Here is a 17,982-nt window from a genome sequence, read left to right as displayed (position 1 = left end):
ATCCCTAACATGGAGGACATCTATAGTGCCCAACAAATCCTATTGAGTACTACCAGAAAAAATATCTTCTCATGTGTCGCTATTTTTTTTTTCTTGTATTTATGATGTAATTTGCTGTAGAGGCTCCAAATGCAATTTATTATCTATAGTAAAGTCTGTAAGGTTTTCGCAACACTGTCCTTCAGAATTGGACATACCATTGATGCAGCCTGTGCAGTCACACAGGGGCCCAAGAGATGACGGGGTCCACTCGCACTTCCAAAGCAGGCGGAATTGTGCAGTATGATGAGCTAATGGATTGCACAAGGGTCCTCTTCTGTCTTTGTCCACTCCTGGTGTCCATTATTTTACTGGAAAAACTCTTAGGATGCAGAACTATTTTTTTTTTTCCTGCTTTTATCTGCACGAAGCCTGCGACTGCCTTGAACGGATGCTCAATCTTTTTATCGATTATTATCGCTCTCATACCACAGCATGGTGTCCAATATCCGTAAACTCTTCAATGCAGAAGATGTCTTGTACAGTGGGATGTAAGAAAATAGTTTGCATGGTTGCATGGCGCCTGATTATCAGGTTTCTTGCTCTAAAGCCTGTTATGTCATTTTTCTCCTCTATAAGGAAAACGTTATGTGTCGTAAATAAAGAATCTGACCACTCTCCTCGTCTATAAAGTCTATAGGGCGGTGATTAACCAAGGCAGGAAATTCCTTGTTCTGTTCTGGTTCAACGAGTCTTGTAATCCATATGGACTGTTGATCAATCATGGCATCCTTACAGTGTTTTACTGCTGCAAAGTTGACCTCCGCCATTCTTGAACTAGTCAAGTATGATGTGATCCCACCAGTAATTCCATTGTTTACTCTCCTCTAGTGAAGACCACTGTATATCCGTCCATCTATAGTCTTCAAGTGTTGTACCTGTCACTTAGGGCTGCTGAACAGTTCCAGAGAAGAGCTTCTGCTCCCTTTTAGTCACAGCTGGAATGTCTCTTATTTATTTATTGAAGTGGTAAAAGGTTTGCAGATCAAATGCACGTTTTGTAATTCTCGAAAATGGTGTTACATTGTTCACATTAATCAAGAAGGGAGATAAATAGTCTGTGTGTTTTCCAAGTTTGTCTTGTCTTGGAGTAGGGTTGGTTTAAGAATTATTGTTATAGCACTGGAACATAATGCGTGAGTACGTGAGCCTTATACACCATCAGCTGTGGCATTAAAACCTCTGTTCGGTGAAGTGACAGACATTGATCATCTTGTCATACCGGCATCTGCCAATAATTGGGGATCCAGTCAGTTCTTGAAGTTGTCATGTTGGAAGCAGAGAATACGATACGTGTAAGGGACTCGGCAACTTTGATAAAATCAAATTATGATAGCTAGATGACTGAGTCAGAGCATCTCCAAAGAGGCAGATCTTTCAAGCTGTTCTCGGTAATATACTGGATATCACAAAAGTGAGTACACCCCTCACATTTTTGTAACTATTTTATTATATCTTTTCATGGGACAACACTGAAGATATGACCGTTTGATGCAATGTAAAGTAGTCAGTGTACAACTTGAATAACTGTAAATCTGGGGTGTCCTCTAAATAACTCAACACACAGCCAGGGCCGGCGTCAGCACCCGGCACACCGGGCAAATGCCGGGCCCTGGGGAGAGGGGGGGGGCCCACTCATGCTGTCATAGATACAGCTGGGAGAGCAGAGCAGGAGATAACATGCTCTCTCCCCCCACAAAGTCACTGCTGGCTGCGTTCTCTTAACCCCTATGTGCCAGCTCTGACACAAGCATCTTCTCACTCAGTCAGTGCAGCCAGGCAGGCACACATAGGGGTTAACAGAAGGCAGCCAGTGTGACATTGTGGGCGGAGAGAGCACGTTCTCTGCTCTCCCCCCTGGGTGGCTGCAGACAGTGCTGAAGTTTATCAGGCAGATTCCGGAGGAGCTCCGTCCTACCAGTGCCTGAGTGAGTGCAAAGGTATCCAGCAGTGGTTGCAGTTGTGGCTCAGTCTGCGGCTGTCTGTCTCCGCTGCCTAGAAATGTGGGTGATGTCTGGAGGAGAAGCTGGTGGGGTGCAGCCTGTCGCCGCCCAGCTCACCCAGAATACATGCATGCTGCACCAAACCTGCACCAGTGGGGTAGGAAGAAGCTTAACCCCTTCCCATTTGTATGAAGGTTATTGCTAAACCTTAAAGATAACAATCCGACCCGCATAAATGGGGTTAACCAGATGCCAGGAGGAAGGGGAGCTGCTGCCATGGATAAATCTGAGCTGTGGGCTGTAGGTTGGGGCCGCGTGGCCCCAGGCTGGTGACTGGAGGGACTCTGCCCAGTGTAGGCATGTGGGTGATTTCTGCTCCGGAGTCTGTTTCTCTCCTCCAGGTCACACTGTGCAGTCACAGCAACATTGGTTGTCTCTGTCCAGGTCCCAGCAGCTGCCACTGCTCCCACCACGGACATGGCATCACTTAACCCTTCCCCTGCAGCCACTGGCAACAAATCCACATTATTCCTTGATTAAATCAGGTGAATCCAACCCAATAGAGGAGCAGACATTTCCTGCTGCCATTAGGGTCCGGGAGGGGGTGACATTGGCTGCCCTGCTACTCTGTAGTGGGGGGTGACAAGTGTAACATGGGGTAACGATGAAGGAGAAATGCACAGGATAATAGTGAGCGTGACAGTGTATGGTATGGAGCAGTCAGGGGGTGGGCTGCAGGATCCCCCCATACTGTACATGACTGTTCGGGACAGGGAGGCGTTTAATGAGCTTCTAATGACAGGGCACTAATTGGGTCATTAGGGTTTGTGGAAAGGATTCAGCATCAGGTCCCTCATTAATGCCCGAGCCGCCTGTTACTTTGTAGCACAGATCTGTTAGGGCCGCAAAACCAAACAACGTTGTTTATGTAGAAAAGTCCTTTGTTTCATAGAAAAACTCAAAACAGAAAAGCACCTCTCCTGTATATATACACTGCACAGCACCTTTCCTCCTGTATATATACACTGCACAGCACCTTTCCTCCTGTATATATACACTGCACAGCACCTTTCCTCCTGTATATATACACTGCACAGCACCTTTCCTCCTGTATATATACACTGCACAGCACCTTTCCTCCTGTATATATACACTGCAGAATCTACAATAGCTGTCACTCATGTAAGAAGTGAAATCTGGCATTGTACTATACATTTCTCTGCCGTATCTGTGCATCATAAATCGGGGTATGTGTTAAAGGGGGGGGGCCCACTGAGACTCTTTCGCCCGGGGCCCTCGAAAACCTGGAGCCGGCCCTGCACACAGCCATTAATGTCTAAAGTGCTGGCAACAAAATTGGGTACATCCTCAAGTGAAAATGGCCAAATTGTGAATATTTAGTGTGGTCACCATTATTTTCAAGCACTGCCTTAACTCTCTTGGGCATGCAGTTCACCATAGCTTCACAGGTTTCCACTTCTACTCCTCTATGACGACATCGCGGAGCTGGTAGATATTAGAGACCTTGCGCTCATCCACCTTCCGTTTGAGGAAGACCGACATATGCTCAATAGGGTTTAGGTCTGGAGACAAGCTTGGCCAGACCAGCACCTTTACCCACAGTGTCTTTAGCAAGGCAGTTGTTGTCTTGGAGGTGTTTTTGGGGTCGTTATAATGAAGGAATACTGCCCTGCTTCCAAGTTTCCGATCGTGCTCTGCTTCAGTATGTCACAGTACTTGTTGGTATGTATGTTTTGCTCAATGAACTGTAGCTCCCCATAACCGGCAGCACTCATACAGCCTCAAGCCATGACACTTCCACCACCATGCTTGACTGTAGGCAACACGCTTGTCTTTTTTACTCTTCACCTGGTTGCCACCACACATGCTTGACACAATTTGAACCAAATAAGTTGAATTTGATCTCATCAGACCCCAGAACGTCGTTCTAGTAACCCATGTCCTTAGTCTGCTTGTTTTCAGCAAATTGGTTGTGTGCTTTCTTGTGCATCATTTTTTAGAAGAGGCTTCCTTCTGGGGCAACAAGCAATTTGATGCAATGTTCAGCGTATTGTCTGAGCATTGACAGGCTGACATCCAACTCATTTAACCTCTGCAGCAAAGCTGGCAGCACTCATATGTCTATTTTGAAAAGACACCCTCTGGATATGATGCTGGGTACGTACACTTAACTTCTTTGGTCGACCATGGCGAGGCCTGTTCTAAGTGGAACCTGTCTTGTTGCACCACTGTGTGTGTTGGCCACCATGCTGCAGGTCAGTTTCAGGATTTTTGTAATCTTCTTATAGCCTAGGCCATCTTTATGTAGAGCAACAAATCTTTTTATCAGAGCTTTAAAGTTCTTTGCAGTGAGGAGCTATGTTGTTCATACAGTGACCAGTATGCGAGAGTGTGAGAGCGATGACACCAAATTTTACACACCTGCTCTCCATTCATTCCCGGGACCATGTAACACTAACGCGTCACTTGACATCGGGGAGGAAAAATGGCCAATTGGGCACAAGTTGGCCATTTACTCTATAATGATGTACTCACCTTTGTTGATAGCAGTTTGGCTTTGTGTTGTTATTTAGAGGGTACCAAATTTACATTGTTATACAAGCTGTACACTGACTACTTTACATGGTATCAAAGTGTCATATCTTCAGTATTGTCACATGAAAAAATATAAAATATTTGCAAAAATGGGAGGTGTCTACTCAGTTTTGTGACATATTGAATGTAGTGGCTAGTACCTACCAAATATAGTCCAATACTGGATACATTGTGACGAGGCGTAGACTACACTTTTGTGTCCTCTTAAAAAGACAGAGCCCAAAGTACTGTCTGCACCATTATACAGAATGACTCTATTGGGGGTGAGCCTAACCTTAGGAAAATTGCTGTCGAAGTCTGTGCTATTTTTTCCCTGATGTGGTAATTGGATAAAAAAGCACTCCATCAAAGTTTTTATTCTCTTAATAGATTGCAATCATCATATTATATAGCACTGGGCACTTACAATTGCTCATGTCTCCTTTCTTTCCTTCTAATTCTTCTCTTTTCCATTAGGTCTATGACATCATGTGATTAATAACTGACTAGCTGAATCCTTCTAAGCTCTATGTATAAGCAGAAAGTCTCTTTTCCATGCATGAATCATCATTAGAACTACAATCTTACTCTCTCCATTCAGCTAGTCCGTTTTTAATCATGTGATGTCGTAGACCAAATTGAAAAGAAAAAAAGTAGCTGGGTAGAAAGGCAAAATGAGCAATTGTAATTCCTCAGTGTTGTAGAATATGATAATTGCAATATATTAAGAGGATATAAACTTTGATAAGAGGAGAGCTTCTTTAAGTACGGTAGTCTTATTGACCGTGCCCCATTGGGGAAAAAAATGCAAACTCGTTTCTTTCCTTCCAGGAGACAAATAAATTTTACAGTCAAATGGAAAAGCTAGGTTACTTTCTAGATAGGTTACTTTATACTAAGGGCAGTGCTCATCAATACCAGTGACTAGATTCTTAAAAATACGTTGTGATTTTCCAAGCATGTTAGTTAGGTTAGCCTTCAAGTCTTTCTGCAAAGAATTCCTTCACTTACATGATTGTGATTCTGAGACTGACCGACTGGTCCGATTTGATTGCGTATACAGAGAGTTTTGCACGGTGTGGAGTCCGCACACAATTAGTAACAATTGTTCATTTTTTGTTCTCAGTGATGAGCAGCAGAAGGATTACTTGATGGAGAGGAGGGACCTGGCGATTGATTTTATTTTTTCGTTAGTTCTTATAGAAGTCCTGAAGCAGGTAAGATGACGCCACCATTGATTGCACATTTATAATTCTCATTAACTTTGCACGCATAATTTCTTCCTATGTCTTCAGGAAGCAGATAATGCAGAGAATATTGGATTTGGTGACATTATATACATTGAGTCACCAGCATATGTTTTTGAAGATGGATTTAGTTCTGTGCATTAATATCCAGAGATCATATATCGTGTTATTGAAGGAAAAGCTCAGTATGTTGGTTGTTCATTAGAATTTATTTATAAAGTGCTCACATATCCTTCAGCACTCTACACAGACTGGACTTACATTGGCATCTACTGGAGATTTGTGTCTTTTTCGTCTATCAGATACACACATCCCAAAGATAAGAAAGACACACATAGCGCACCTGTAGAGCACCGCAGCAGTTTTTATTTTGTGCTAAGCTAGCACCCCAGTCTATAATACGTGCCCACATGGAAATGATGCTCCTGGTGAAGCCTCTTACACACAATATGATGTCACCACAACCCCCCACACATATGATTCCCCCTGAGCCACACACATGGTATGATGCCCCCCCAGCCTCCCACACAGTTTGATGCCACCCATATAGTATGATGCCCCCACAGCCTCCCACACTGTATGATGCCCCCACAGCCTCCCACACTGTATGATGCCCCCACAGCCTCCCACACTGTATGATGCCACCCATATAGCATGATGCCCCCACAGCCTCCCACACTGTATGATGCCCCCCCAGCCTCCCACACTGTATGATGCCCCCCCAGCCTCCCACACAGTTTGATGCCACCCTGTTATGAACTGGTGATTCAGAACCACAATGGACCTAGTGGTTAAGAGCACACAAAGTGACCTGATAGTTACTAATAACATAGGACGAGCTCTGAGACATGGGAACTCTGCTGACCGCAATCCCTAATCCTATCATACCACACTAGAGGTAGCCGTGGAGCGCTCCTGACCAGACCTAGGCGCCTCAGGCACAGCCTGAGAAACTAGCTAGCCCTGAAGATAGAAAAATAAGCCTACCTTGCCTCAGAGAAATTCCCCAAAGGAAAAGGCAGCCCCCCACATATAATGACTGTGAGTAAAGATGAAAATACAAACATAGAGATGAAATAGATTTTAGCAAAGTGAGGCCCGACTTACTGAATAGACCGAGGATAGGAAAGATAGCTTTGCGGTCAGCACAAAAACCTACAAACAACCACGCAGAGGGCGCAAAAAGACCCTCCGCACCGACTAACGGTACGGAGGTGCTTCCTCTGCGTCTCAGAGCTTCCAGCAAGCAAGAAAAACCAATATAGCAAGCTGGACAGAAAATATAGCAAACAAAAGTAACACAAGCAAAACTTAGCTTATGCAGAGCAGACAGGCCACAAGAACGATCCAGGAGAGAGCAAGACCAATACTGGAACATTGACTGGAGGCCAGGAACAAAGAACTAGGTGGAGTTAAATAGAGCAGCACCTAACGACTTAACCTCGTCACATGAGGAAGGAAACTCAGAAGCCGCAGCCCCACTCACATACACCAGAGGAAGCTCATAGACAGAACCAGCCGAAGTACCACTCATGACCACAGGAGGGAGCTTGACCACAGAATTCACAACACCACCCATATAGCATGATGCCCCCACAGCCTCCCACACTGTATGATGCCCCCCCAGCCTCCCACACTGTATGATGCCCCCCCAGCCTCCCACACAGTTTGATGCCACCCTGTTATGAACTGGTGATTCAGAACCACAATGGACCTAGTGGTTAAGAGCACACAAAGTGACCTGATAGTTACTAATAACATAGGACGAGCTCTGAGACATGGGAACTCTGCTGACCGCAATCCCTAATCCTATCATACCACACTAGAGGTAGCCGTGGAGCGCTCCTGACCAGACCTAGGCGCCTCAGGCACAGCCTGAGAAACTAGCTAGCCCTGAAGATAGAAAAATAAGCCTACCTTGCCTCAGAGAAATTCCCCAAAGGAAAAGGCAGCCCCCCACATATAATGACTGTGAGTAAAGATGAAAATACAAACATAGAGATGAAATAGATTTTAGCAAAGTGAGGCCCGACTTACTGAATAGACCGAGGATAGGAAAGATAGCTTTGCGGTCAGCACAAAAACCTACAAACAACCACGCAGAGGGCGCAAAAAGACCCTCCGCACCGACTAACGGTACGGAGGTGCTTCCTCTGCGTCTCAGAGCTTCCAGCAAGCAAGAAAAACCAATATAGCAAGCTGGACAGAAAATATAGCAAACAAAAGTAACACAAGCAAAACTTAGCTTATGCAGAGCAGACAGGCCACAAGAACGATCCAGGAGAGAGCAAGACCAATACTGGAACATTGACTGGAGGCCAGGAACAAAGAACTAGGTGGAGTTAAATAGAGCAGCACCTAACGACTTAACCTCGTCACATGAGGAAGGAAACTCAGAAGCCGCAGCCCCACTCACATACACCAGAGGAAGCTCATAGACAGAACCAGCCGAAGTACCACTCATGACCACAGGAGGGAGCTTGACCACAGAATTCACAACACCACCCATATAGTATGATGTCCCCACAGCCTCCCACACTGTATGATGCCCCCACAGCCTCCCACACTGTATGATGCCCCCACAGCCTCCCACACCATATGATGCCCCCCACAGCCTCCCACACCATATGATGCCCCCCACAGCCTCCCACACCATATGATGCCCCCCACACCATATGATGCCCCCCACAGCCTCCCACACCATATGATGCCCCCTACAGCCTCCCACACTGTATGATGCCCCCACAGCCTCCCACACCATATGATGCCCCCCACAGCCTCCCACACCATATAATGCCCCGCACAGCCTCCCACACCATATGATGCCGTCACAGCCTCCCCCTCAATCATCCTCCATCCTGTGTGTCCTGCTTATCTACTGAGCTGCATTCTATTTTCAATCACGTGACCTGAGAAAATCACATGACCTAAAGGTCCAGGTTCAGAAATTTGCAGCAATCGTTTATCACGAGGGACAGGTCCTATGTGGTAAAGTTAGTACTTAATGGGGGGCTATTCTAATGACTGGACTGGCTGTGTACACCAGAGAATGAAATCCCTGTTTGTGGACCCCCTCTGTGTTGCCAATAAGCTCTTTTCAGCCACGTGAAAAGTTGATAGAATATGAAAATAGCTTCAACGTAAATGTCTTATGAGTTATTGGAGAGGGGGTCTCCTGTTTAGGAGGCTTCTCCGGCCTAGCAGACTTGTTCTATAAATGACATGCAACTCAATATTGTGAATGCACACCGTGTAATGCTTTATTTCTCCTGTGGTGGCGCTGAAGGGACATTGGACATTTTTTTCCCCGCACATTCGAGCTGATCTTCGGGGGGTCCAGCAGAAGGGCATTTTGTGATCACCTTTTGTCACTTAGAGGTTGTTCAAATGGAAGAACTCCTTTTGGGCACCTTAATGACATGAGCTCCTGTTACAAAATCATTTATGGTCGTGTTTATTTTGAGTTGAGGCAGAATCAAAATATAAAGAAAATTTCCTGTGCTAAATACATGGATGCGCACACTGCCTTTTTGTATGTGATCGTAAAATTATTTTTCAGCCTAATCTGGGTTGTTGAGGACTTTGATATTGGTTGACTATCCTTGATATAGTTCATCATTATCAGATTAGTGGGGTCCAAAACCTCGCACCTACCTGTTGGCTGTTTGCGGGTCCCAAGGTGGTTGGAAGTTTACAGTGTACGATGCGAGAACACCGCAGCTCCATACACAATAGTGAACCATATTGAGCTAAGATCCCACTCACTTCACCGTACCTGAAAAATGGCTAGTGCCAAAAAGGAGTAGCTGTATCTATGGGTGAATTATAAAAAGGAAACTTGTGCACATCCAAAAATATAATCATAGCAAATTTAGTTAAAGAAAAAATGCAAAGAAAGTGACCCCATGTATTGTGGTGCGCCCAAGCTCATCAGGGATGATGAGCACCAGACTCATTCCAACTCAGTGACTCCCAACCAAGTATCTGGTTCCTTGAAACCTGGTCTGGGGTTTTCTATAAGACAATCGTAAGATCTTGATTTTAGTGATGTCAAACCGATTTTAGCTTGTTTAATGATGCCCGACATGGGGACAGACAAAAATAACAATTCTCAGAGAGACCCTCAGAATCGAAAATGCCCTACCTGCTCCTACAACAAGCTTATTTGAAGTAGGATTGTGAATAGGGGTTCCTTCAAAACGTAACCATTTGTAGAGCTGTCCTCTAGTAAAAATTTGTGAATTCATGTTCCAGTCTATGTTGAGTTGTGTACGTGTGTATCATCATTAATAATGCACACAGACATATTTCCTTCTCATTGTCCTCTATACTGATCTTTGCTCCCAGTCTTGTTTCAGCTTGTACAGTACGTCAGTGGAGCCGGGTGGAATATGTTGCTGCTTTGTATATTAATGGAAATAAATACATTTATCTTGCCGTTAAGTAACGTTGCATTTCCCATGAACCAATTCTCCTTTCTAATAATTCCATTATACATCGCTCCTCGTCTTCCAGATTCCATTGCATCCTGTAATTGACAGCTTGGTCCATGAAGTCATCACCTTGGCTTTCAAGCACTTTAAATACAAAGAAGGGTAATGAAATTCAGACTGGAAGTTGAAACTGAGGCCATCTTACATAAATATCTTCATTTTTCATCTGCCTTTTGTGTCTTTTATCTTTAGGTATCTAGGTCCAAACACTGGCAATATGCACATTGTGGCCGATCTGTATGCTGAAGTAATTGGGGTATTAGCACAGTCAAAGTAAGCATCCTGTACTGTTACTGTATCCATATAGTCATAAAATCTTAGCAATATCTGCAGAAAAACCGTAATGTTGAGGAAAATTATATTTGGAGCACATGTTGAGCGGGGGATAACCAGACTTAGGCGAACGTAATTCCAGGCTTCGTAATGTCAATGTCAATCGACATCTATAGGACAGGTAAGGTGTGTCCCCGGTGTAGTTCTTCATTGTACAAGCTTCCAATGGGAAGAAGCTCTAAGCTACAACCCATTAATTTTGCTGGGACCAGTTTGTATTAGATGTTTTCCTAGCAAACATTTTGTAGATGTCAGGATAAAAAAAAGGATTGGCCGTGTTACATTTTAGCATGCCTGATTTTTTTCGTTCTCAGGAAATAAGCCACTCAAGGCCTCTCTAATGAAAGCATACTTCTCCTCCTCCTCCTCCTCCTCCTCCTCCTCCTCCCCTTCTTCCCCTTTCCATTACTCAGCCAAATCGAGTGTGCATGTGTTTGGGGGAATGGAAGTAATAGCGATCAGCCAAACGGGATATTGATAGTGTATGGACTCCCTAACAGCAGAGCACAACAAGTGGTCATGGTAGATGACCGGGGATGATTCCACATGGTGCAACATCTGCCAACACTCAAGGTGACACTACTGGTCCGGATGACCTGTCTACCCTGAGCTTGCACACTTATTCTCATACATATGCCACACCCAAATTACATAGTTCACTGATTGAATAAGGTTATTTAGACAACTGTCGGACATGTTTTTTAGGCAGTGTAGGAGCATAAGCTGGTATACGTGAAATGTGTAAGATCACATTCACACTGTGGCCATTTCACAGACAAAACCCAAGAAAAAAAAACCAAAATGAGCATAGACCCTATAGTAAGTAAATAGAAATAGTACAGGTAAATAGCATGGGGTACTTGGTTAACACAATCTTGATTTAAAAATCAAAACAAAAAAAAAACCGTAAAATCCATCCCACCGCAACAAGGTGACCCAACTGGGACGGTCCTATCCTAAACTTGTGTCATCCAACCTCACTGTAGATATGGCAGAGCAGGACAGGAGCCGAACTGTACCCTATGTTATTTGTATGTACTATTAATATTTACTTGCTATAGGGTATTTGCTCATTTATTTGATTTTTCTTGGCTTTTAACTGCATAAGGTTAGACAACACTAGACAAAGATCAACACTGTGACCTGATCTAATGGGTCGGGCAATCCCAGTCCCCAACCAGAGCCATGTAAAGCAGTAATCGATTCCGCATCATTTTCAGATAGTGATCCATTTATTGGAGTTCCATCATATACATATACCATGCATTGGTCTTTTCCTTTCTCAACACTTGTGAGTAGCTTTTATCGAAAGGTGGGAGCAAAGACAAAAAGTATTATAGCCAGCTGGGCTTTTGTTACGGCTGGACGGTGTTAGAGGGGTGTCGTTATACTGTTTAAGTAACTGGGGTAGAGTGTTATAGAGGAGATGCCAAGAACGATTGTGAATGGAATAATTTTGTACAATTTATTAGCAGTCGTCTTCTATTTGTCAGGTTTCCTTCCGTGAAGAAGAAATTTATGGCGGAGTTAAAAGAGCTGAGGCACAAAGAGCAGAACCCGTATGTGGTTCAAAGCGTCATCAGTCTGATAATGGGAATGAAATTCTTCCGCATTAAGATGTATCCCGTGGAAGACTTTGAAGCCTCTTTACAGTTCATGCAGGTATCATTTATTATCTGGTGTCACTTATATAGGGGAGGACACTGTAGTTTTTCATCCCAGCCATTGAAATCGATCTGCACAAGATCTTGGCACTGAACGGTGTAGTAGAAATCCTTTCATCATTTAGATGAGTTTTTGTCTTTTTTGCATGTTTTACATTTTTTATTGTGAGTAAAGGGTTGGTTACATTAGTCTTTAAAGGTTGCGCATTTTGTAATGATACACATGCAGATTTTGCTGCAAATTTGTATCAGATTTCACTTTATAAATTGCAAATGATGAAATCTACAGTGATAAGGCATCACCATTCAGCAACAGAATTGACATTCTGGCCATCTGAAATTTGCTGCTGCTTTCGTTTCCGCTGAATTTGGATGGATTTTGAATATGCCACCATGTGTCTTTGGGAACCCTTTACGGCAGGCCGAAAATTATGGCAAAAACACAACAAAATCCATGATGTGTGACTTATCCCATACGTTTTCAGTTGGCTGGTCTACAATATAGTCCATCCAACTGCCCTATTTCTGGGAGCCGCCTAATCTGCTTCTGAGCCAGGGAAAGCTTCAGTCTTTTCCTTTTTTTTTCTTGGGAAAAAAACCTCAAAATTGTAAGGGACTTAATGATTTTTTTTTTTGTTTTTAGACATCTGTGGCCATTTAATGGCAGTGGTTGTGTTAGATACACCTCTTGATGGTATGGAGTTTTTAGTAGGGACCATTTAAACCTTCCCTTCTTCCAGTGAAACCATTGCAAATGGGTTTTGCAACTTTTTATATTGATGGTCGGAATTATTATACCTTGATGAATGATTAGTCGCCTGGGCTCCTTCTAATGATGAAGCATCCACGTGTCAACCACAAGAAAACTTCTGGAAGTGCAGTTATTAGGAGGCTCAGGTGATGCCAAGCCATCTTGGAGGTTCTTCCTTTTTTTGCTAGGAGCTTTCCAGATTTTCCAAGAGGGTTGGCAAATGTGTTACAGTAGAGTTATCACTAAATGCAACCACCTATTGTGCAACCAACGACCCGGACAGATTGGTATAGTCAAATATTAATGTCTGGGACTGAATATATCCGCTACTTATAGGTATATGGTTCATTACATGGGTCAGGTGAGGAACGCTCTTCTCCTGTGGGTGTATGCGACACTTACCGATTCACTGCGAGTTTTGTAGACCTGTTTGTAGTCTTGATTATTCATGGTTGTGTTCTCTCACCTTTAGGAATGTGCACATTATTTCCTAGAAGTAAAAGACAAGGACATTAAGCATGCTCTGGCCGGCCTGTTTGTAGAGATCCTGGTACCTGTAGCTGCTGTAAGTCTTCACCTTTCTACATGATTTATTGTAATGGCGTCTGTTCCCCTTTAAAGTCGATTCTTTTACCTACTTTATTAGGCTGTGAAAAATGAAGTCAATGTTCCTTGTCTTCGAAACTTTGTAGAAAGTCTTTATGACACAACACTTGAGCTATCTTCCAGGAAGAAGCATTCATTGGTGAGTATTTTACCATCGAACGTAAAAATGTAACGTATCCATACTATAGAGAGGGGAGAACAAATAATGCTGTGATTTCGTGAAAGTAGGCTATGGTCGTGGTCCAGATCCATCGCATATAAATTCATCATGAAAAGAGGACCTGGAAGGCACATCCAAATATTCTACATTGATCTAATACAGGAACAGGAACAGGAACACATGGGCTACTTGCACAGTGAACAAGTCTGTAGGATCATGTTCACACACCACCAAGAAACCTGAAGACACAAAAGAGAATAGTAAAACCAAAAACACTCAGTTTGAAAAAATGTTGCAGTAATCCGCAAGTGCTAGTAAAAGATGTAAAAAACAGGGTATTTGGTTGATACGTTTTTTGCAAAAAATGTATACTAAGCTGCTCTACCAATCTTCACGGTATACCCTTATCAGAGCAGTCCTAACTAATGTATGCAATCCCTATCTGATGTATTTAAAAACCTGATCATCTGTATATAACCTGTGTGAACAGGGTTCAGAGAGGAAAAATCCATGTGTGCATACAGGGTAGAACAGCTTTTGTGCAGCTAGCCCAAGAGGAGTGGTGGAACTCCCCAGTCTTGTAGACACAAGAGAACAATTATGGAAACAGGAACACATGGGCTTACTTGCACAGTGTGAACAGGGTTCAGAGAGGAAAAATCCATGTGTGCACTCTACCCCAGAGACATAGCATCACATCAACAGTGGCCAACACACTGCACCAACACCAAGTGAACTGACCCCAAAAATACAACAGATATATAAACTTAAAGGGAATCAGATTTTTACCAACTAATCTGAAAGCAGCATAATGTAGAGAAAGAGACCATGATTCCAGCAATGTCACTTACTGGGCTGCTTGCTGTAGGTTTGATAAAATCACTGCTTTTTCAGCAGTAGATCATCACTAGAGGACTAGTAAACCGGCTACCATGTAGTCCTCCTTATTCACGAGCTCTGTATAATCCCGCCTCTTTCACTGATTGGCAGCATTCTGTGTTCACCGTTCATAGGCAGAAAGTTGTCACAGTGATGTGGACGGAGTTATACAGAGCTCAGCATTTAGAGAACTGCTAGCAGAGAAAATAGGGATTGTATCAAAACTGCAGCAAGCAGCCCAGTAAGTTATACATTGTGCAATCAGGGGTTCTGTCCCTGCATCATGCTGCTTGCAGATGGGGTAGCAAAAACCTATCCAAAAAAGAAGGGAATTGGGGTATAACTCGCTGATCGCTGGGACCCCAAGAAACCCCGAGATTGAGACTCTGGAACTCTGCGAACCAGGCTCTGCAGCCCTGCTATGAATGGAGGGAAGTGGTACATGCTCGGCCTCCGCTCTAGCCAATGTGTATGGCGATGCCAAAAAATAACAGCGTGCAGTGCTCAGGTATGACTAAAACTGGAATAAGCGCAATAGGGTGTTATCTGGTTTACGCGGAAAAGAGTAAAGTGGGACTTTCTCACCTGGGGAAATTGTAACAGTCACATCCCCTTTGTAATCTTGTATGAAAACGTCTGCCGCTGCAGATCCCCCAAAATGATATGGCGCAAACATGGAAATGAAAGTGGATGTAAACTGCGCTGCCGCGGATCGATACGATAAAAAACCAGATGCTGTATGGATGCGGTTTTATTTGTCAGCGCGTTTCGAAGTAATCATACCTCTTCATCAGGACAAACCACAATGATTACGTCGAAACGCGTTGACAACACCGCATCCATACTGCATCTGGTCTATCATGTGTTGTATCCTCGGTAGTGCAGGTTTACATCCACTCTCATCTCCAAGTTTGTACTGAGTGCCGTGCTCAACAGCCCTATAGACAATGAATGGAGTGGAGTCTGAGTACGTGGATACAGGACAGGTGGGCCTTGTTCACAGGGATTGCTGGTGGGGTCCACTGGTCAGACCTCCAGTAATCACCAAGTTATCCTCCATTCTATCGATGGGGGATAACCTGATTTTTTTTTAGAGGGGGGATAACACTTTAATAGTCGTTGCCTGTCCATGTCCAGCTATGCCTGCTCTATAATAATGTGCGTACTGGTAATTCTTTGCAGTATAAAAGAGTTTTATGATGAAAATATTTTACTTTTTGGTTCATAGGGAGCTCAGTTCATGAATGTTACAAAAGTCAAGAAATACTAGACATTATTAGGCACTTAAACAGTGCAGGTGGTAGTGCTGCATAGTGGCGCATCTCTGCATGGCATGCTGGGTGATGACCTGTGTGAGCGACATAACTGCTGTATGTTATTTTTTCAGGCATTGTACCCCTTGGTGACGTGTTTGCTTTGTGTCAGCCAGAAACAATTCTTTCTAAACCGGTGGCATATTTTTCTCAACAACTGCTTATCTAACCTAAAGGTAAAGTAGTCATTTGTGTTATCCGCCACATTTCGGGGTCCTGTTATTGAAATGCGTTGAATGATGTGATTTGTTTTTTTTTTTTTACACAATACAGTGACTGATGGTAGACGCCAGACTTGTGCAAATACGTTGTTTCAGTGTAGTAAAGAGGGGCCATCCTTATGCTTATTTGCACATGGAAACACGAAAAACAATGGAATCAAATTGAAAGGGAGAAGATACAGATTAGATATTAGAAAAAAAAAAATTTTAACAGTGAGGGTGATGAATGAGTGGACAGGCTGCCACGAGAGGTGGTGAGTTGTCCTTCAATGGAAGTCTTCAAACAGAGGCTGGACAGACATATGTCTGAGATGGTTTAGTGAATCCTGCATTAAGCAGGGGGGTTGGACACGATGACCCTGGAGGCCCCTTCCATCTCTAACATTCTATGATTCTTAAAATTGAATCTGTTATTATTATTATTTATATATAAACCATGAGTATCTTTTATGTTCCTTGGTGTGCGCCTTTAAAGCAACTGTTTGCATCTGGGTGCAGTTCCACAACAAAAAAGGCGTGAAAATCTTTTTACAATACTTTCTATATGTTTGTGTTTCACTTCCAGTTTTATATTACAAATACAGATGCAAATATGCCAGTGTGAAAGTTTATTGTTTTGGATTTTTTTTTGTTTTATTGCAGCGCTGGAGTGGTGCCACTATTCTAAGTTCTTGCCGCAAGTCTCATACTTTCCAGCTGCCGTCTTCATCTTTTATCGGCACTGCTCCGGTCTGGCGCCATTATCTTGTGACCGCAACTTTTGACTGACTAGAACTCAAAGCTACCAGTCACAAGCTCTCAGTGTAAGTCTATGACAGTCTAATTCTGGGCTCATAGACTTACATTGAGTTGTGACTTTCAGCTTGTGCAGAAAACAATGGAGCGATCCGGCAGATTACAACCTGAAGAAGACAGACCGGAGTGGCGCCAATAAAAGAAGATGGTGGCTGTTAGAATATAATACTAGGCTAGGCAGGGAACTTAAATTAGTTGCACCACTCTAGCGCTGCAATAAAAAAAAACCTGGAGTGGTGCTTTAATGTCTAATATAGCAATACCCACTTCAGCAATCAATGATTTGACCCATCCAGACATATTTAGCATGGCCTATATCGATGAAGCGTCAATGATGCCGCTCACTTTTTATTGAGGCAGCTGCACTAAATGGAGTAAGGCTAGGTTCAGATTGCGTTAGTGCAATCCGTTTAGCGCCTAGCGCTAGCGGATTGCGCTAACGCGATATGTTGTAAAGGGGTCACGTTAAACGTCCCCGCTCTCGCAGAGATCTCCGATCTGCGAGAGCGGGGAACGGACCGCGGGCGCTGCAAGCAGCGTCCGCGGCGCGCCACAAAACACCGGCACATCGCTAGCGCGTGCCGAAAATGGCACGCGCTAGTGATGCGCGTCCCCATTGCTGTTAATGCATGCGCTAACGGACGCGTTGCACGGCGTTAATTTTGCCGTGCAACGCTGTCCGTTAGCGCGGTCCCATTAACGCAATGGGAACCTAGCCTAAGAAAACTCAAACTTTCATGGCGGGTCCAGCATTTGCTTTAAGTTTTACATTTGTAGGTGGTAATGACAGCTAGCTGTATATCTTCTTGAGATCTTTTCCTAAGTCTGTAGGTTATAGGCAAAGACAAAAACTTGAGGGTGATCAATGAGTGGAACAGGCTCCCACAAGAGGTGGTGAGTTCTCCTTCAATGGAAGTCTTCAAATAGAAGCTGGATAGACATC

At 43.7% G+C, this 17,982-nt stretch overlaps 1 protein-coding gene across 5 annotated transcripts in view; it reads left to right on the top strand.

Moving 5' to 3' along the window:
- Window positions 1-17,982, top strand: part of FRY (FRY microtubule binding protein) — a 422,350-nt gene that overhangs the window by 246,278 nt on the left and 158,090 nt on the right. For all 5 annotated transcript variants that reach the window (XM_069759001.1, XM_069758996.1, XM_069758997.1 and 2 more), the window contains exons 5-11: window positions 5,704-5,794; window positions 10,340-10,419; window positions 10,510-10,590; window positions 12,144-12,312; window positions 13,538-13,630; window positions 13,712-13,810; window positions 16,098-16,199. In XM_069759001.1, coding sequence (XP_069615102.1) covers window positions 5,704-5,794; window positions 10,340-10,419; window positions 10,510-10,590; window positions 12,144-12,312; window positions 13,538-13,630; window positions 13,712-13,810; window positions 16,098-16,199 — 715 coding nt within the window. The remainder of the gene's footprint in view (window positions 1-5,703; window positions 5,795-10,339; window positions 10,420-10,509; window positions 10,591-12,143; window positions 12,313-13,537; window positions 13,631-13,711; window positions 13,811-16,097; window positions 16,200-17,982) is intronic.

This window comes from Ranitomeya imitator, chromosome 3, assembly GCF_032444005.1.
Source record: "Ranitomeya imitator isolate aRanImi1 chromosome 3, aRanImi1.pri, whole genome shotgun sequence".
In the NCBI taxonomy this organism is placed as follows: domain Eukaryota; kingdom Metazoa; phylum Chordata; class Amphibia; order Anura; family Dendrobatidae; genus Ranitomeya; species Ranitomeya imitator.
Note: the sequence above shows the minus strand (reverse complement) of the source record. Positions and strands in the feature narration are given on the sequence as shown.